The 21,395-nt window shown below is 30.3% G+C and overlaps 3 protein-coding genes across 11 annotated transcripts in view; all 3 read right to left on the reverse strand.

The window, feature by feature from the left end:
* The window catches only part of LOC411048 (sestrin homolog), a 151,836-nt gene extending 146,031 nt beyond the window's left edge, over positions 1-5,805 (reverse strand). For 2 of the 3 annotated variants that reach the window (XM_394521.7, XM_006560549.3), the window contains exon 1: positions 5,398-5,805. The gene's annotated coding sequence lies outside the window, so the exon portion shown is untranslated. The remainder of the gene's footprint in view (positions 1-5,397) is intronic. The other variant, XM_006560550.3, reaches the window with a different exon arrangement.
* A 260-nt stretch (positions 5,806-6,065) lies between these two features.
* On the reverse strand, positions 6,066-15,590 carry LOC408818 (hexokinase-1). Its single transcript, XM_016911661.2, has 10 exons — positions 15,452-15,590; positions 11,670-11,764; positions 9,350-9,503; positions 8,913-9,131; positions 8,195-8,514; positions 8,007-8,119; positions 7,772-7,930; positions 7,548-7,687; positions 7,334-7,467; positions 6,066-7,232 (listed from the first exon to the last, which is right to left on the reverse strand). The coding sequence occupies exons 2-10, from the start codon at positions 11,751-11,753 to the stop codon at positions 7,143-7,145; spliced, it is 1,413 nt and encodes a 470-aa protein (XP_016767150.1). The 5' UTR covers positions 11,754-11,764; positions 15,452-15,590; the 3' UTR covers positions 6,066-7,142.
* LOC411047 (intraflagellar transport protein 88 homolog) lies at positions 11,943-20,929 on the reverse strand. Of its 7 annotated transcripts, none has more exons than XR_001702694.2 (18): positions 20,571-20,929; positions 20,443-20,493; positions 20,188-20,363; positions 19,910-20,105; positions 19,583-19,800; positions 19,244-19,475; positions 18,809-18,966; positions 18,540-18,726; positions 18,275-18,461; positions 18,062-18,209; positions 17,859-17,970; positions 17,401-17,761; positions 17,137-17,331; positions 13,660-14,003; positions 13,356-13,437; positions 12,765-13,253; positions 12,551-12,660; positions 11,943-12,415 (listed from the first exon to the last, which is right to left on the reverse strand). XR_001702694.2 is itself a non-coding variant. In XM_006560544.2 (14 exons), the coding sequence occupies exons 1-14, from the start codon at positions 20,715-20,717 to the stop codon at positions 16,665-16,667; spliced, it is 2,487 nt and encodes an 828-aa protein (XP_006560607.2). In that variant the 5' UTR covers positions 20,718-20,929; the 3' UTR covers positions 16,091-16,664. The 7 variants fall into 7 exon arrangements, 1 of the variants encoding a protein (XP_006560607.2); XR_003304580.1 differs by having other exon boundaries at positions 20,180-20,363; XR_003304579.1 differs by lacking the exon at positions 12,551-12,660.
* Between the last annotated feature and the right edge of the window lie 466 nt (positions 20,930-21,395).

The raw sequence follows: 21,395 nt of genomic DNA on the forward strand, positions 1-21,395 counted from the left end.
CACGAGCGAAGGCTCTTATGCGACCATCGTGTGTACGTGTACATAAGTGGACTAGGTGTATGACGTACGTTCGTATGTGTATCCTGAATAATAAAAAAAAAAAAGAAAGAAAAGAAGAAGAAAATGAAAAAGAAAAGAAAAGAAAAAAAAAAGAAACGTGTATTTGCGTGAACAATCGTACAACACCGACGCGCAAAGAGGAGCCGGCATCGTATACGAGGAATTAAACAATCGACCGATTGTTATCGGGCGTGACGTCTAATAAATATGCAACGGGAATGCATCTATCCGGCGGTCTGCAGAACAAAAACATCGGTGGGTACCCCGGAAATTGTTTAATGGCACACGGTGGAACACGGACACGCAGCCAGCCTCCGAAAATTTCTACCTCGCGATTTAAAAAAACGGAGGAGTTTAATTTCACGGCAAACAATGACGTTTTAACGTTTATTAACGCTCGCCCCCTTGTCCTTTCTTTCCATCGATCGGTTCAATTGGCCGCGATTGTAAACTTATCAAAAAGAGAAAAAAATGTCAATGTCAAGGCTTTATAATCTTTCCTTGTCTTTTTTTTTGTTTTTTTTTTTCCTTTTCTCCATCGTTTCTTTTTTTTTTCTTTCTTTTTTTGCTCGTTAAAACAAGGAACAACGAGCAAACGGCGTTTCTTTTAATGACCTTTTCCACAGTGGCAAAACGTGGCCGACACGTGATTAAAAAGATACGCGCGTGTAGTTTCGAAAAAGGTACGCGCAACTGAAAAAGGAAAAAAAATCGTTTTTATCAATTTAAAATCTCGGAATCTTAATCGCCTAAAAACATCGTTATTACTCAATGATACTTATAAGATGAATATATAGAATAATTGTTTTCTTAGATTCGAGTTGTTTCGAGAATAAATTTCTTCTTCTGCATCGCGATTTTATCTTATACGATCGCAAAAACGTGTATGCAATCTTTTTCTTAACCTGCTATTTATTCGCTTCTTTACTCGTTTTTTAATCAAATCGATTAATTGAAACGAACATTTTGAAGAATGCAACGAGAAAAAGAGAGAGAGAGAGAAATGAGGTACCAATTTGAATAATTCTCGTCAGATTTTAGTCAGGTAATTTCTCGGGCTGCCTCGATTTCGATTAAGCCAGTTAATCGAGATTCCGACGTAATTCGCATCCACGTGTTCTCAGCGGGAGGGGAGAGAATCAAATGAGCCGAACGAGCGCGCCCATAGATCCTTCTTTAGGCTTTGCGAAAGCATCGGACGGAACGCGTTTTCGCGTTCAAAGACGCGAGACCGATCATCGTTCGAACGGAACGAAATATCCAAGGGGGGTGGACAGGAATCGGAAACGAGCGTGGCGAGCTTCCGACCAGCGAAAAATAGCCTTTACCGGAGAAACTCGAACGGGATGAATTCGGCTGGAACGGGCTTTATTCGCGTTACAACCGAGAATAATCGCGGTTATACCGCGATGATATCCTCTCCGTGTGCATCATCAGTTTGTACGAGCGAGAACAGAGAGTTCAATGACCATAAATTTTATTTATCGAAAATCCCTGAATGTCCCTAACTCCAACGACCGAGTAACCAGAGCCACTTGACGCGACTTTAACGCCACCTGGGACCGTACTTACAAAAGAACCACGATTCACTCGAGCAAACCTAACCTCTAATTCGAAACTTTGTCCAACGGAAAGAAATATTCAGGAATTCTGGTTAAATTGGTTTCTCGGAATTCAAAGAAAAATATCATATAGATCGATTTGAAAAATTGATTAGTTCACAGCACAAGATATATTTAGAATTTTTGAAAACTATTTCTTTCGAAATCACTCGTTATCGTATCGCAATTTTATTTTATCGCTCAAATAACTTCATTATATCATTATGTAAAACACAAATTTAAGAACACAAATAAAAAAAAAGAAGTACTTGAAGATTTTATAAATCGAACTGATCGAACGATAAAAAATAATTTCTCGAAGTAACGATCGCGAACGTGAATAAATCTCGTTGCCGGCTACACGTGATATCGAATCTCAACTACGCCGAGAATGATGGAAGCTCAAAGGCTTAACACGACCGTAATAATTTAGCAACGAGGAACGCGAGAACGTTGCCTTGAATTGAGAAACACTGGAGTTAGTACGGCCACTCGCAGACAGCGAGGCGCACAAGAGGCGTTCGCGCAATAGTATGTCATTCGAGATTGAATAATCGCGTTTCACTATTCGAAAAGCGCAATCGATATCGCTTCGTGGGTCCGCGAGCTTGATAACGGATAACACGATCGATACCAGTTCTCGAATGAACGCGAGTTTCCCTCTATCGGTAATATCGAAGTAGAAATCGATTAACCGTCCGATCGAAAGGATTCGAGATTGAATCGATTCGTGTTCGATTAATCGAGAAATAGAAAAACTCGCAATCAGGTTATTATTACGCGTCTCTATCAACGTTTTGCGCATTAAAAGTAAAAATAAAGACGACTACGAACTTTCTCGCGAATAAATCCTTCGCGAATAAAATGGACGAGCATATTGTCTCGAATCCCAACTCGAAGAACAATTCCATCTCGCTCTCTCTCTCTCTCTTTCTCTCTTTCCTGTTCACTTTTTTCCACGATTCTCTGCGTCACTAAATACCGACAGCGTGACTATTCGCCTTGAATCGATAAATTCGATCGATTGAATTTGAGCAAATGTCCATTGAACGCCAAAAATACTATAATTTCCAACAAGGGAATAATCGTACCATTGGTTGCATGAAAAGCGACAAGAATGCGACAATGCAACATCGAATCGCGTGTCCACAATGGCAAGGTTACAATTTCGAGTCATTAAATTTATAGAGAATGCAATTTCACCAGTATCGTACCGATACTTTCACAATGAATAATCGTTTCTTGTTGAATTATGGCAATATTTTCGTAACACAATATTCTTTTATTTACAAGAGATAAGAAGGAATTTTAAAATGAAATTTTTGGAAACGAATGATGAATGATTTTGTAAAATGAATTAAATATACCCGAGATGAACGAATTGCACGGGAATATTCATTATTCGGTATTATTTGATCCTTTAATTATTTTGAACAATGCACAGGATATATCGCATAATTACATTACAGTTTACCACCAATTATCATCGCATTGTTCCACGGGCTTTGCATTATCAGACCTACTACGTTCGCAATTAACCGGCTCGTCGTCCAATTGGTTTAAAACGATAAACACGATACCGTACGATCTTGTAACCCCGCCACGCTATATATAAATGAGAATTTTATTACAATGAGACAAGAATTCGTCGATAAAAAAACGGTAACAGTCGCACATGGTTCATTAGCCAATCATGCACAATAAGAAATAGCGAAGCCCTGTCCGTAGGCCAGGTGACTCACGCTGCGTACCGAGCACGCGAGACCCGATTGCTTTTAAATAGCGATGCATATTATATGCGAGGAAGGTCCACGCGCGCCAACCGATAAATTATGGCCTTCTATAGCTCGCATGTTAAACGCGAATGAACATTTGCAAATTGCAAACGTGAAACTTTTTTCCTTTTTTTTTCCCCGTTTTCCTTTTTTCTTTTCTTTTTTTTCTTTTTTTTTTTTTCTATTCTAGAAAAAGTTCCAATTCCAAGCTTGTGTGAAACTTTCTTCGCGAATAATTCATCGCAACCAAACTTTATATCCCGTAATATTCTATATAGGAAAGAAACTTACTTCGATGCACGACGAAATTTAGAACTGTGTAAAAAAGAACGAGGGACACTACGCGTAATCATCTGAAGAATCAAAAAGAAAACACTATTTTCGAACGATTGACGTCGACCTGTGTAATTCGCTGAATCGAATTCGTTCGTGCGAACGACATCGATTGATTATTCTTCGTGGCAACGATTAGATCGCGCGAAAATATGATTTTAAGAAGAAATATTGCGTTGCACCCTCGAAAAATCGCGCGCGTTGCACCGTATCGTGTCACCTTGAGACACAAGCCAGTAGTCGTGGTGCCGCGGAGAGCGCGCGGGTTGAATGTGCCACGAAGAAGAGACGCACAAAAGAAACGGTTCGGAACTGGTTCGGCGAAGTCGAGCGTTCTCGGGTGCGCACGACGTACACCACGAACAATACGATTTTCTAGGAGGAAACGGTGCAGAAGAAGCCAGGAGAGGAGGCGATGAAGGAGAGGGAGAAGGAGGAAGAGGAGGTGAAGGAGGAGAAGAGAGAACAGCAAGGAGGGTCGCGGAGCACGTGAAAGGCGATTTAAAGGGAAAAAGAAGGAGGTGGCCTTTAAAAAAAAAAGAAGGAACATGGCGAACCGGTCGCAGCCTCCATTCGTCAGCTGGGAGCTCAGCTGCAGCCGGGCGCGGTGACCTCGACGGAGCTTCACGGAAAACCGAGTCAATTTGCAAGCAATAACGGTGTCATGCCGCGCGTCGTTTTCATTGGTGATTTAACGCATTTTTATAGATTCAGCAATCACACTGACATTTCTTCATTTCTTTTTTTTCGAATGAAAAACACACACACACATCGATATACCGGCGAGTTTCTTTCAATCAAGAGACAACGACGTTTTACGAAAACGCGGTCATTGGTTGCTTTACAGGTGATCGAAAGTACCCGACCGACTGACAGTTCAACGACATTCGTCTTTACCACTGCATGGGAAACGTGTTTCCATTTAGAAACATCGTGTAAACGTTTCTATCGATATCGATCACACTTTAGATCCCGAGAAATTTCAAATTCGACGAACCGTATGATTATCCTTATTCCTTCAAACGACTTTTATCACTTAATTATTCAAACACCCGATTTGTTTGTGTTTACCGAATCTTTCATTCATCACTCCCGATTTCGAAGTACACTTAAAAAAAAAATATACAGAAACATATACATATATATATATGTATTCCATCTTTAAAATCGAATTGACGAAATATCTATTAATATATTCAAAATATAGTTGATAACTAAAAATTTTTGGATCATTGACAATTTATATATTAAAATCGAAATCGAATAAACAATTGAAATAAATAAAAGACACTCGCGGACTGTCACAATTAAAGGTAAAAGAGGTTACAGAATAGGATCGGAGCACCTTTCGGTATTGTAGGAAAACTACGTATTTAAGCAAAGTAAAAATCTTGAGGAGATATCGCGTTACAAAGAGATAATTTAAACGAAAAATGAAAGTAAAGGAAAAAAATTATAATTTTTAAAAAAAACACGGTAAACCGGTCGGTGCGTCCGTTCATCAGCTGAGAGCCCAGCTGAACCCAGCGGCCGCTGTAACCTCAACCTTTCTAATAAGCTGTATTTCATGAAAAACAATTAATCCTTGATGTCCACAAATCCTGTAGATAAAGATAAAGCTAAAATACCTGACATTCAACTTTCATCTATAGGCGAATGATGAAACGCACGAAAACACTGGATTTTTGGAGATAAAACTTTTTGAAAGCCCACTCACAATGGAATCTTCCAGTAGACTGGCCGAGCCGGCAAGCCGTTCTCTTTTGCGTGCACACCCACCGTTTCGCGCACTGTCTCACGTTTTACACCGTTAATCTTTCTTTCATGAATCGTTTCGACTTTTAAAACAGCGGAAGGCTTCACGAAAAGGTTTAGCCGTCGTTTCGATCCGTTATAAAGTGCTTATTTGCAGCAGAAACGCGGCGGTATGCATACCGCTGACAGTTCGAGCTGTCACTTTTTGACGACCGCATACGTGTCGCCATCTGATGTCACTGCCATGAAACAATATGTAATTTGAAAGAACCGCGCTTGGATCACTTAGCAACAAGATCAATAGACTAAATTATAGCAAGTCTCGTAGTAACAATGTATCTGTAGTGATTTTTATTTATTATTTAATAAAAAATGAAAATCAGTAAATATAAAATTTCATTTTAATATTCTTAGCGTTTTCTTCAAACGTTTTTGATATTACTATAAATATATAATTCATTTGACTTCCGGTATAATTTCAAATATTCAAAGTTCCAGCTACTTTCAAAATTAAAACATCACAATAAAAATAGATGCATAATTTCTTGATTTTCACTTCAAATTTTATTATAATAATCTCGTTCCGCTAGTACAAAAAACCGAATATTCTCACAATCATTTACAAGATATAACAACATATTATACAAACATTTGTATTCTCGAATGCTTACGCCATTTTTTTCTTATTTTGTACTTTTTCCTGTCTTTTTATTTCAATGCTTTTATTTAATGATCCATATCACGATTCTTTCGCTCTTAATGTGAATACAATACTCGAGATATATTCACTCTCACAACATTAATTGTGAATATATCTTCTTTTAAACAATATACAATTACACTCATACATATCACATTTTATTATAATATACTATAACAATAAGTGACCCATTTTTGACACTTTTAAATTATATAAATTTTATAATAATTCACTGACTAAGATAATACTTTCTATAAAAGTTATTAAATTCTGACTTTGTAAATATCAATTTATGAAATATATTTTCTTTTCCTAAGAGCTTTTAAAAATTTTCAACAAGTAAGATCAAATTGATGTTATGTATCAATAATAAAAAAGAACTATTTAATTAATAATAATACGAATATTAGAATATATGAACAATTTAAGAAAAATGATTTCTAATATTCGAACATAAGCATTCAGGATATGATTTCCAAAAAAAATTGTAAAATTGTAGCATTTTATGCAAAATATACAAACATTCAAAGATGTATGATAAAATCAATATCAATTCCTTTTAGGAATTATATTTTCTAAAGATTTTTTCATAAAAATACAATTTATAACTTTATTTCTTTCTTAAATATCACTATATGATTCAAAGTGAATAATGAAATGCTTTCAATTAGAATATTTTCACGATAACAATTTATATATGCAATAACTTTAAAAATATGAATAAAAATATATGTAAAAACTCTTTGAATATGGAAGATTGAAAATGACAACGATGATGTTATTAACATAGAGAATGTGACTGTACATTATTTAAAATTATACTATACTCTGAACAATTGCTTAACTAGAGATCTGGTGCAAATCATTTATGCAACTAACAAGAAACATACGCCAGCGTATTTGAAATTTTCTTTACTATTAATCTAATCTATTCTGAAGTCTTTGTGCAATTGCAGCAACAAGTGCAGCACCTTTCCCACTTCCATCCTCAGCATGGATCATCTTGAACTATTAAAAAAAATATATATTAATGATTAATTAAATAAAAAATAATAATATAAAATTACATAAAAAATAATAGTATAGAAAAAATATTCATTGTAGTATACTTTGTGATCAGGAGCTAATAATGGAATGTACTGTTTGATCCATGTCTCTAGTCGAGGATGATGCTTGTATAGAGATCCATCTACAGCGATTGTTACATGTTTTCTGTCAATTCGCTTTAATAAAACTGCTAGGCCTAAAAACAATAACAATAAATTAACAATTTAATATTGTTTATCTATTTACTAGTCTAATTTCATTAATACCTAAACTTACATATTGAAACAAGAAGAGCTGCGCGATTAGAAACTACTTCGCAAACATATTGTACAATTTTTACGTCATCTTCATCCGGAATGATCCCGAACTTCATTAAAACTTCCTTCGTACTATTATAATCACCATCTACAGAGTCTCTAAAAATTTCAGTATTCAATAATGTATTAAATATTTGTACCATAGAAATGTATTATAAAATTTTCTAATTAGAAAAAACATACTGTTCAATATCAGATACTAAATCGCTGGTAAGATTGCCGGGAACTAAAAGAGATCCAGGTGTATGATCTCCTATGAATAGAAGGCCATCTTTGTATAATTTTGCAAGTACCACTCTTACAATCTCGCCCAAATATTTTCCACTAATATACTTTTCAAACCTGATAATTAAAAATGTTATAGTATAATAAATATTATCAAAAATTCTTATATTTTTCAACTTGAATTTAAACTCACGTAAAAGAATTCACAATAAGAGAATTTGCATCATTTTCACGATCAAAATCTGTTTTGATAAAATCCAATACACCATTATCTCCAAATGCACCCCATTCAATATCGATAATGACCTTTAACATATAATGAACAATTTAATCTTCAAAAAATATTGATTCTATATCAAAAAAAATATTAAAAAAAGTTACTTGACGTTCTCCATGTCTCTCAGTCTCCCAGTGCTCAACTCTATCAGCTCGTTCAATATAACAAGCATTGCTACCAGTACCTAATATAAGTCCAATTGCAGTATCAGGATCCAACGTTGATCCTTGTACCAATGTTCCTGTGGTATCGTTCAAAATTGCTACAACTTTCACTTTAGTATCTCCTCGACGATCCAAAGCTTCACGCAATAATTTCACGGCATCTTCATTAACAACATCGGGACAATTGAAAGTTTTAGTCCAAGTCACTAATATTCCAATATCTAACGAATGTTGAATCATCGGGAAGGAGAATGTAAATCCTAAAAAAGCAAATTGATATAAATTGTATATAAGTCCACAAGAAAAATACTATTTATATGTTTTATATATTATACTATTATATTATATAAATTATCAATCGCATCAAAGTAATTTATAATTAATCGGCAATAAATATCATCCACTCAAATTCATTGTAGAATTATTGTAAAACATGATACTCAAGATCTAAATCTATATCACAAAGTGCTTGAAAATATAAGAGCGATATATACAGATAAAAATTTTATTTGGACTCAAGACAATTACAATTATCCTGAGATTATGAAATTAAGAATGATTTTCAAGCAACCATTCTTAAGTATAGACTTAATAATTAAAAGTCTCACACGTGATTCTTTAGACGCCTTAAACGTTATGTACATTGACTTCAATTTACCAAGGGGAAGCTCTACATCCTGAAGACCCTGTGCAATGACGAAATCACTAACGCATTCCGCTAGATAATCAAACAGACGAATCCCCGAACCAACTCTCAAATCAGAGCTAATGTGATATTTCTTCACTTCTTCTCGTTTAGGTATACCATGATCCAGTTCTAAAAGAAGAACTCGGAAATTCGTTCCTCCAAGATCCAATGCCAAATATAAACCTTTTTCTGCAAATATTTTAAAATATCGTTAGCAAATACTATAAAACTAAAAATAAAACTAAAAATTATAATTTTAGAGATCATATTATTAAATATATTATATTTAATATTTTGATAAATATTTAACATTTAATATCTTACAATTGTAAAAATTTCTATTGATTGCATATCAGAATATTATATTTATTGTAAAAGTTTTTATTATAAAGAATATTTTTAACAACCTGTGCCATCGAGAAGCTCTGGAACATAAGTATTCTCCATCTGCAGTGATGATGGTTGCTGATGAATTCCTTTATTCATTTCCGATTCAAAAACATCTTGGATATTTTTCACAACTGTGGTCGAAAATTGTAGCCGTGCCAGTTTTTGCTCAATCTACAAATTAAATAACAAATAAATCTTCTTTATCTTGTATGTAATCATAATCAAAAGCATTTGATCAAAACAACAATCACAAAATTTTCCACGAGTCATAAATTTTAATAATCTTTTGACAAACGATACAAACGATAGGAATTTTCGTAATTACTCTTTATTACGTGATCTCTAATGGAATTCTAATGGATGAAATAGAAGAAAAGATTACGTATATGTTAGTCAGATGGCGAATCGCGATAAAAAGTGATTACATTTGCGACAATGTAGTCTTTGAAGGAAGTTTTAATCAAACAACTTTTTAGAAATATTATGCGTACGATAAAATATTTTATACATAATTCAAGTTTGTATAGAAAAGATGATGTTATCGAGACTAATGAACGTTGTTATTTATATCTATACATATATATATTGCATAGATCGTTACATAGATCATTTCTATCAATTTCAATATCATCTCGATTATTTCCTGCTTCGAGTTTCGATGTACACAAGTATAATATCGAAAACAGAGTTCTTATGATAGGATAATATTAATATTTCACTTCCTCGAAGGTAAACTGGTTGCATTCAAGCAAACATCACCGCCAAGGTAAAAATTCTGAAAATTGATATTAAATCGACGAATGAAAGACAAGAAAATATCTTGAATAATTTTTTTTTTACACGAACTAAACTCATCAATACGAGAAAATATATTTATGAATTATATTTCCTGTATACATATATTTGCATGTAAAATAGTTTCGAATCTACATTTCAGATAAGATATTAAATGAAATGACAATTTAAGTGGAAAGATATTTATTAGTTATATTCTTTCATGAATTGAATTGTCAACTAATGACAGTGATGAATAAAATTATATCCATATGCCATATTCCTGTTCTCGTGTTACTTATCTATTCTATATCAATTCGAAAAAATCGAGGAAGAAGCTCAAGAGCGTGTTAAAATAAGAATAAGTAAACAGAAATTGGCCATGACATTGTAATCTACTTTAATCAAATGCAGAAAGAGTGTATGGGTGACACGTTCTTATAATTGTGAGTGTTCTGCATACATTTATCATGTCAGCCCATATGGATTTTACAATATCGATTGTTGTAATCTTTTTTGATCAAAGGGATAAGTAATCTTCAATTTTTAAAACGAGAAACTGATAACAAGAACGGATCGATATATCTGTTAATTATTATTCGCTTCGTATCCGTTCTGTTGTTACGTGAAAAGGCATATCTCTTATTTACGATAACTTATTTGAAAATCTTGAACTTTTAGTAAAAATTTCCTATGATAACCTTATATGTCAAAGAGCATGATAAGCAAATGACTTATTTGCAACTAAATACGATATTGTTAATAGCTCGTTAAATTTCATTTCATTTACCTTAATCCATATTATCATATTATTTATAAAAAGGATATATTATTTGATTCCATTATTTAATTTTTTATTCTTTCCTTGAATCGAATTTTTTCAAAAAAGAAATCTTAAATTCTTGTTAAAATGTAGCAATATATTGTTATGAGTTAAATTTCACATAAACGATAAACGGTTACGTAAATTTTATATTTATAAGTAAAGTAGATATAAGATAAATAAGAGAACAAATTATTTTTGGTAAGAATTGCTACAAAGATCAATGCGAACAAAAGTGAAAGTATATGTGTTCACAATCAATCAGTGTCAGTAAACTCTTAATAAAAATGTCGTAAGGTTAAGGACTCCATGTTCACTATTTTTTGCATCAAGAATGATTCAATCTAGTCTATATTAATCGATATTGATCAATTATATTATAGTTATACAAGAAGTATATTGAATAGAAAAAAAATATATATGTATAATATATATAAGTATAGATATTATTTAACTATTAGTTCTAAAAATTCTTGAAATAATAGCAATCAAATAATATTAGTAAGCAGTAACAAATGATAAATATTTGAATCGATTTCCATATAACTTCGTATTATTTTGTTTAACATCATCCTTACCACCCATACGGACTTATGATTGCGATGAAACTCTGCATATCCTTTTATTTATGTATATGTATTTACAAGTGATGAAAATTCACTAAGAATGGAAATTTGTTTTAAATAATCATGCAAGATATTGTTCAGAATAATTATTATAAATATAATAATTTTACTCGCCTTATGTCGCTTTACGTTGTCCGAAAGCACCAATGGTGCTACTTGAATCGCCTCGTGAAGGGCATTCTCTGTAGGGACGACCATGTCTTACTTATCTAGAAAAATGAAAAAAATTATATTCATATATATATATGTATTTATAAACTTATGATACTTATAAAATTCGAATAATAAAATTTAAGGAAAACATTTTGATGCATATAAATATCTTAAAAATCAATAATAATAGTTTTGTTAAAAAAAAAAAAAAATGATGAGCAGTCCATACTCACCTGATTATCGCTTACGTTATCCTCAGATAGAAGATTTTTGAATGAGAGAAGCCACGCTACGAGACGAATGTGAATGAATTTATAAGACGGATGATAAGGTATACGCGACGAGACAAATAGTCGCGTGGTTCTCCACGAGCACGAGAGACGTTCTGAGCACGAGTTAATGAGATCGCACCGTTTATTATTACTCGCTTATTTATTTTCCCTCCTTCCCTCGACATTCGGTAAAATGATAACGCCACAGTCTCACTATTAAACTAAAAGTTGAAAGTCCACGATATTTTATAATGTTTGATAAGCCGAATAATCGAGTCGTATGAATTATATCATCTCGTCTTCAAGAAGCAGCAGTCCAACGTTTTCTCTCTTCGGATCGATGCACTGCATTATAGTGATTCGAATAATGATCACTTTTTACATCGTTCTCTTGAGTTGCTTAAATTAATAACTGGCGCAGCGATAACAGATAACCTATAACACGAATGTAATGCATTTAACGAGCTGAATGTTATTTGATATTTTGTAGATGCAAAAATGAAATTTGTCTGATCTTGAGAAAAAAAATTAAAGAGTAATCGTATATCGTGAATCTAGAATGATATTGACCTTGATGGAGAAGAAAATACTATTCGCATTTTAACTTAAATGTTAGAAGAAGATTACGATTGCTTGACCAGTATCGTTATGAGACAGCCAGTTGTTCCAGGGGTCATCAACTATCATAATATTATCATTAATTGATAAAGAAGAAATATAGATGATCGTAACTTGTATGTATATTTTTTCAAACAATTTTGTGATATATATATATTTTGGTTACCAAAATATTTTGCTCGTATCAAGTTTTTCACAGATGATATCAAATGAAAAAAGATAATCTCAAAAGATGAACCATGTGAACTTCGAAGAATGTTGCAATAATTACAGACAAGTTATACTGATAGCAGAATTTGAAGATTATTTCACAAGAAGTCTTATATATTCAACATTCACTAATCATATCTTGTTGAAATTGTGATATTCAGATTCTTTTGATAAAAGAGAAATATAATATATCCTGATCACGATTCGTGAATATAATTTTTCTTGCGAACTTCCTGTTATATACTTTTGAAACTGAATGTCGTCTGTACATGATGAACACGTGTATGTGAAATTAACGTGCATACATCGCGTATGCGCATTCATATTGCAAGTACAGTCTTGTGCATAAACTCGATTGTTTGAATCGATCGAGTGGTTCATTGAACTTTTGAATCAAAAAAGTAATTTAATATTATAATATTATTATTATTGACTTATTTAAATTCTGAAACACAAACAAGAAAATTTATTATAATATTAATATAATTATCGATGAAAAAAAAGTTGACAGAATAAAAAAAAAATAAAATCGAAATTTTAATAATACCAATATTAAGAATATAAAAGTTGAAAAACCCATTTAACAAGCGAGATTCGGCGAACGATATATTCCTGTCTCTCATATATCACTGAAATATATTATTTTTATTATTTTTCTTCATTCCACAATTATTTATCTATAGTTTATAATAATAATAAAATATAAGAAAAAATAAATAATAACTTTAAATTGAATAATAAGATAGATTGATTAATCTATAAAAATCAAAATGAATAACAAATATTTATAAATAATTACAAATTAGATAAATACCTACAATACAAACAATATAAATTCAATTATTACGCACATGTTTTCGAGAATTAGAATTTGATGAATCGATTTTGAATCGATGAATCGACCAGGATAATGTAATCGATAATCGTACAGATTCGATAATTGCGATAGATTTTTCACAATCGATTACTAAAAGAAAAAGACACCATGAAATGTCACTAGAATATTCTTCGAGTCAGCAAAGTTGCTTCGAACGAAGCTCCATTAAAATCAATTGGAAGGTGCAAAGCGTCAACCAGGATAATTTAGCCACTTGACCTGACGTGATGAATCTAATCCACAGTGCAATACGCATATTCGTCACAGAGACCATCTTGACCATCACATTTCTAACGACACCTTCTTCGAATGATGATCCTATAAGATGAATTATTACAATTATTTTTATTCTTTACCTTTTATTCTTTATCACGATTAATAATCTAACATTTATTTCTTTTTTGTTATTTATCATTCCACTATCCATTTATTAACGAATGTGACGTAAATAAAATGTCATAAGAGTTCATATAAACTGCGTGCACAACGATTGTCAAGCGCAGAGTTCGTACGGTCAATTTCGTGCAAAATTAAAATTGTGAGCAATTTCGAACGCAGTGTCTGTACACGATAATAGATTACTCTTTCGTTAAGAGCACGAACGGTTATGTATGATCTTTACCGCATGAATTATAGAGCTTCCGTAAATTACAAGACCATTATCACCAAGGTCTCGAAATAAATCTTAATCGAATAAAATTCTCTTCAGACTCATTGGAATATTAAATTTTATTACTGAAATTATTTCTGAAAATTTCAAGTATTAAAATATTAAGATTTGATTAATCTAAATCGCGAAATTGTTATTTAAAGAAAAAACTAATCTAAAGAAAAAACTTTTTATCTACTTCAATAATATCGTACCGATAAACCATAACTAATCAACACATAATATAATTAATCTATTAAAATTATATAAAAAAAATTATACGATTAATTTGTATGAATATCGTAAATTCATGGGATCAGCACCTTATTTTTAGAAACATTTCATAATTATTGATGAGATTAATAGATTTGAACACATGTAGATATATATTCTTTCAAATAGCTGTCAATCTTCTACGTTGATTGTTCGAGTTTGATAAAAGACAATGAAATATATATTCTATACATAAAATAATATATCAAAAGTAAAAAAAAATATATAATTTTTAATTCCAAAGGCATTAAAAATCATATAATTTATTATTGTCGTAAAATTATTTATAAAATTAATTTATACGATAATAATCGGACCAAGTGATAAGATATTTATCGAGAATAATCAATATTTGACAAGTATAATATAAAAAGATATACTTCCTTGTTGTTTTGTATTGTAGAATAAAATTGAACCATAAATGACAAGATTTAATAAAAAAACGAAGAAAATGCAGCATGAATATGTACGAGATACGGCAATGATAATTTCTGAATTTTGAAAAGATCGATAAATGCGACATTAAAACTGTGCAAATCCATAGAAATACGTTAAATCGTGATGACAACATGTGTAGTATAACATTTCAAGGACCCACGTGGTCTCATCAACAAAATAAACATTGAATATATGTTTTTACATTTAATTTCGCATGTCGCTAATGACACTATATTTGAAATCAATTAAAAAAATATTAAATCTGCCAATCGATTTAAAAATAATATACGATATTAATTGCATCTGAATAAAATCAAACATACTTCTATTGTCAAGGATCAACGAGCCTGATGGCGCCAACTAGTGCGTATGGCCTGTTCTAGGAAAATGAAAAACACAAGCTCACCCTAACACTTTCTACGTATGATTGCCGATTTCCGTGATCGCTTCAGCTTCTGATCTTCTATTCTTTGCAGGGTCCAGTTACTGGTCAGTGATTATAAAGTTTCTCAAATCGTATCAGAGTACGCACACGTATAAACACGTGGATTGGATACCGTAAAATGTACTCCGTTTCAGAGCAGCAACTGGTCGAGCCTCCAGATTCTCGCTTCCCCACTGCTTGAACTTCAAAACCATATCGGTGCTTATTACATGCGCGCGCCTTTGCTCATACAAGCGTTTCAAGTTTCACATATGCGTACAACTACATGTGGATTACGTTTGCGTATTTTTGTAGCATATAAGTATCTGTATTATATCGCATGAATATACGCATACATGTATAAAACATCGCGTGCATTAATATCATATGATATTGTAGTCATGATTCAAAACCGCGTAATATACGTAAAGCAAAGATTTCTTCAGCATATAATCATATAATTCACAATTTGTATTTTTTTTTTTTTTTGTTTTTCCATTACATCCATTACATTTTCAATTTGTGTTTTTGTAATAGGATAATAAAATAATAAATGTATAATTCTTTGAAAAATTCTTTAAGAAAAGGATAAAAGGAATTGTAACTAAAAAGAAATATATGTAAATAACTACTACACAATAAGAATTTATTTAATATAAATTGAACGAACATATGGAAATTTAAATAATAGATTCCGAATACTGCAGATTCACATTATATTGAATGGAGTTTGAATATAGCTGCAATAAAATAACATCCGTCTCCTAAACTACATAGGCTGAATGGAGTTTGATTAAATTGGTCAGCGTGTTTAAATTTAGATCGTTACAATTGCCGACCCTCATGGTTTCATAATGAATAGCACCATTCTATAGACAACCAACTTGCACTTCGAAATGATAATTATTAAAAGCACAATACTTTATGATATATCAAAATATATCTTTGAAAACCTTGTAAGAAAAATGTGAACAAATAATCAATTTAATTTTTGATATTGTTATAGCAAATTTTTATGTAAAATTTAAATCATTGATATTAAAATATAATTAATTTACTTATATTATTTAATTATAAAATAAAAATATTGCAAAATTCTATTTTATATTTAATTTTTAAAGTTTTCATTATAGTTTAACTAGCATTATGTTTACAAAAACAGTAGAATAAAAGTTATAAATATAACAAATTTACATTATTCTGGTAATAGATCATCGCCAAGTTCTTCATCACCAAAATCATCATCTCTCTTTCCAGCAGACGTCATAGGACGAATAGGCAATGGGCCAATAGGATCAACATAAGAAGGAATGCCTACAGAAAGTATTTTATATGCGCTCATAATTTAACTCCATTTTATAATCTATTTTATATTAATTTATCATTGTAAAATATTTAAAAATTTAATAAAAAAACTTTATATTGCTATACAAATCTGGGAATCATTATATGAATCACATATCTATACAGAAAATGAGAATAGGCTGTTCAAAATAAGTACACTCATCTATCATCTATTCAATCCATTAGGATAGTTCAACTATTATCTGCAGATCATTCTTGTTAATGCTCATTTCAAATAAAGCTATGTATTTCTGATAACTATAGTAAATGTTCGATTTTGTACATATCTATTTTCTTACAAATTATAATAAACATGTACGTACCTGTTTGATCAGTCATATCAATTGTAGATTCCGTAATATTTTCAATTGCAGAAATTCGATTAGAACGAATGATATCAGCACTACTTAAACTTTGATTTTCTTTTCTATTAAAAATGGGACTTGATCTATGATCTGAGATTACACTCATTCCAGAACCAGTTCGTGATGATGCTCCACTATTACTCCTTCTTGACCCTAAATATAAATATTAAACATTGTAACAATATTATACTTTATGTAACTAAAAATATAAACTATATGCACCTGGTCTTGCTGATATTTGTTTGTCTTTTAATTCTTTCGCTTTCTCTGCACGCTTTAATTCTGTTGCGTATAATTGCGCTTCTTTTAAGCCAAGATCACTACATAAACGAACTAAGAATTTTAAACATTCAATATTTTCAGGAAACTTATTATGAATATCTTGATATTCTAAAACAGCTTTATGAAATTGACCAATTCGTCTTAAACATGCTGCAACAAGTAATCGCCATCTCGGTTCATCGGGAGCAAGTTCGACTGCTTTTTTGAAATAAACTAGTGCTTTTTCAGCAATTTGCATTGATACGAAATATGATCCAAGCCAATCGATTACTTCAAAATTAGCGGGAAAGAATCTATAAGACTAAATAAATATAAATTTGAATAATAAATATAATGCAAAAAAACAAAATAAAATATGCATGCACAAATATATATATATATATATATTAAAAATTTACATCACTATAAAATTGATATGCTTGTTGTTTATCTCCAGCAGCATCATACATTTCACCTATTTTTTGTAGAACTCCAGGATCACACGGTATTATACCAAGTAATTGATTATACCTAATAATTAAAATATTAATAACTAAAATATTAATAATCCATATTAAAATTAAATAAATTTAAAATATATATTTAAAAATAATCATAATACCAATCTGTTGCTTGATCTATGTCGTCCATAAGTTGATATAACTGACCAATTTGATATACTGTTTGTGGATCATGTCTAACAATATTACGAACTTTCCAAAAACATTCCAATGCTTCTTCATACATATTTTGTTTTTTATATACTAATCCTGTTAAAGTTTAGATTTCATTACATGTTTTATTAAATATTTATATAAATATTAATAAGATTTACCTAAATTATAAAGAGCTTGTATATGACTAGCATCTGTATCTAATGCACATAAAAGAAGTTCTCTAGCAATATTTAATTCACCCTTTTTGATTGCACATGCTGATAAATTAACATAAGCTGCTGCATTATAACTATCTGCATTTCGAGCAATTTCTCCGCACTTTTCCGCCTGATCATAATCTCCTTGCTAAAGATGACATAAGAATTATTTTATTATTCAATTGTTGCATTTTATGCAATATTAATAAAAATAAATATTTCTTACGAGAAAATAAATAAAAGAAAGCATAGTTGCAGCTGAACTATTAGCTTTACTTTCACGATTTTCAAATATTTTCAAGGTATCAATAGCCAACTGGGTATCCCGATTATGTAAAAATACCATAGCTTTATTTATTTCTAAATCAGCAGCTAATAGACCATAAGCTGAAGATTTTATAGTATCTACACACCTACAAATTTTTATTTTAATTAAAAAATAAAAAATTAAATTTTAAACTAGTACATATAATAAAGTATTTTTTTAAATTTTACCAAGCAAAGCCAGCTGTAAGAGTATCTTCAATTACGGGTGCTATAAGTTTTGCAGCACAAAGAATAGTTCTTTCTGCTTCTGATTTTAATTCTTTCTCTAACTTAGATAAATCATCATTTTTTAAAATTTCATTCAATATATTAAAAGCGACATCATCCTAAAAAATAAGATAACAAGATTTAAGCAAAAAATCAAAATAAATATTTTATTAAAATTTAATTAATGTACATTTACATTGTGCTCAGAAGATATTGTATTATCAATAAACTTGAAATTGCTACGCAAAAGTATTAGTGCATAAAATCATAACATTTATTCATATATGTTTCTCTATATTATTTAAAATATGAGAATAAATAATTATAGCTATTGAGTGTGGGCAGTGCTTAAAAAAACACATTGCATAGTGATGTTTATAAACGTGCCCAACTCACTGTACTTATATTATATCTGTCCTCCTGATCTATGTTAAGCTGAACCTCTAACAATTCTAAAAATGATCTTTTCATTTTATCCCTATGAGACAATGCAAAATGGCATAAAACAGCATGCAAGCCTGCTTTAAATTCAGGTCTTTCTTTCATAACCCATTCAAAACTATTAGCTGCTTCTTCTAAACGACCCATTTGTACAAATAGCATTCCAATGTTATGCATTATTTTTATTCTGTGAATTATTTAGTAAGTTAGTATTAATATCAACAAGGAATATAAGAATCCTAATATTAATTAAATCAAACAAATTCTTACAATAATCTATAATTATTTTATTACCTTAAATCTTTATGAGCTGCTGGAGCTTGATCAAATGCCATTCTGTACATTTTAATTGCTTGAGATAATTGTCCCATTTTAACATATATATTTCCCATATTTACTTTTAATCTGGCACTATTACTGAACATTCTATTTCTTGTTATTGCTTGATAAGTTGCTATAGCTTCAGTAAACATATTATTGTTAGTATATTGAGTTGCTAAATTGAAAATGACCTGAAATATTATAATATATTAATAATTATATTATATTATATTAATATTTTAATTTTTTATAAAAATGAATAGTTTATTGCATAATTATAAAACAAAATTTAATTCTTACAGCAAATGTTAAATCTACATTATGATTATCACTAAGTCCAGCTTGTTCTTGTAATCTAATGAGAGTTCTTTCTCTTGAAGATGCTTCTCTTGCTCTTTCTAAAGCTACTCTTATATTATTTTCATATGCTGCTTCTACTGAACTTTCAATTAAATCCATAATTTTTTTTTCAGCTACTTTTATCTTTTCTTCAGGTCTTTATAAATAAATATTGAAATTGCTTTTTAAAATTATATTACAATTTAATTTTATCTTATTATTAATCATTACAATCTTACGTATCATCCTTTCCATTTTCTAAAGGTGGTGCAGGACCTTTAGCAGAACTACTCATATTTAATGGATCAAATGTTTGACGAGTACTACTAGTATAACCAGCACCTCTGACTGCAGTCATTGGCCTAAATCCACTAGTAATAGAACGCATAGATACACTAGTACCACTTCTATGAAACTAAAAAATATTAATTATATATTATAATAATATTATAAAATATAAATAAAATATAATATAAAAAAATATATTTACTTACTCCTGTTGATGTACCTAAACGCATAGCACTTCCTGGCACTTTTGGTGTGAACTATACAATTAAAAAATTAATTAGATTATTTAATTTAATTATACAATTTTATTATAAATATATTTATTATCACTTACAATTAATCTTTTTGCATAACTTGTATTGAGTGTTTCTTGGAATAATTCATCTTGTTCAAAATCTTTAATACTATATATTGATGGATAATCATTATATCCATCATAAATATCATCATCAATTTGTACATTAGCCATTGCTAATATCATTGAAAATTTTCTTTTTTTACTTGTGAAATCACTTATAAAAGTATATTTTAAACAAAATAACTATAAATTGTATAATTTAATAAATAAAAATCGATAATACTTAAATTTAATGGTATTTTTTTTAATTTATCTATATAAAATATAATTGAAAAATAAGGTTTATAAAGGATAATTAATTCAAACGCTGAATTATATACAAATCTTATCTAGTTACATCTATATTTATAATATTAATAGATTTAATTATTTTTATATTATTACAAAATATATTGTAATTAGTTGAATAAACATGAATTTTTATAAGAATAATTACCAATAAATGTCAAATTGTTACAATTATTTGTAAATAAAAATACACTGTACTGTAATAACATTCAATTGCATTCTGCAACGGTACTTAACATTTATTGGTTGGCAATGTAGGCTTCGTGCACTTTTTGGGCGACAGATCTATAAAATCATGAACGTAATGAACTTTCATATAATCTTTACGTAAAAAAAAAAAAAAATATTTTAACGACGTATATTATTTTCAATAAGCTTTCTCTTTACTCTTGCAGTATATTTAATTTGTAAATATCATTAATTTTTTGTTAATAATTTGACAGTACATTCTGCATTTGTTTCCAAAAAGGCGGGGTTACTTTATGTAGTGCTAAATAACCTGTTTTCAATAAT

The sequence above is a fragment of the Apis mellifera genome, linkage group LG4 (genome assembly GCF_003254395.2).
Source record: "Apis mellifera strain DH4 linkage group LG4, Amel_HAv3.1, whole genome shotgun sequence".
Classification (NCBI taxonomy): domain Eukaryota; kingdom Metazoa; phylum Arthropoda; class Insecta; order Hymenoptera; family Apidae; genus Apis; species Apis mellifera.

What these genes read in the sequence shown, in the direction of transcription:
- LOC408818 (XM_016911661.2), bottom strand. Translation starts at nt 11,753, where the DNA reads ATGGTCGTCCCTACAGAGAATGCCCTTCACGAGGCGATTCAAGTAGCA. An exon ending in ACAACGTAAAGCGACATAAG is followed by an intron (nt 9,504 to 11,669) that starts GCGAGTAAAATT and finishes TTTAATTTGTAG; the next exon opens with ATTGAGCAAAAACTGGCACG. An exon ending in AGAGACATGGAGAACGTCAA is followed by an intron (nt 8,120 to 8,194) that starts GTAACTTTTTTT and finishes TATATGTTAAAG; the next exon opens with GTCATTATCGATATTGAATG.
- LOC411047 (XM_006560544.2), bottom strand. Translation starts at nt 20,717, where the DNA reads ATGATATTAGCAATGGCTAATGTACAAATTGATGATGATATTTATGAT. An exon ending in GTTTAGGTACATCAACAGGA is followed by an intron (nt 20,364 to 20,442) that starts GTAAGTAAATAT and finishes AATATTTTTTAG; the next exon opens with TTTCATAGAAGTGGTACTAG. An exon ending in CATATCAATTTTATAGTGAT is followed by an intron (nt 17,762 to 17,858) that starts GTAAATTTTTAA and finishes ATATTTATTTAG; the next exon opens with TCTTATAGATTCTTTCCCGC.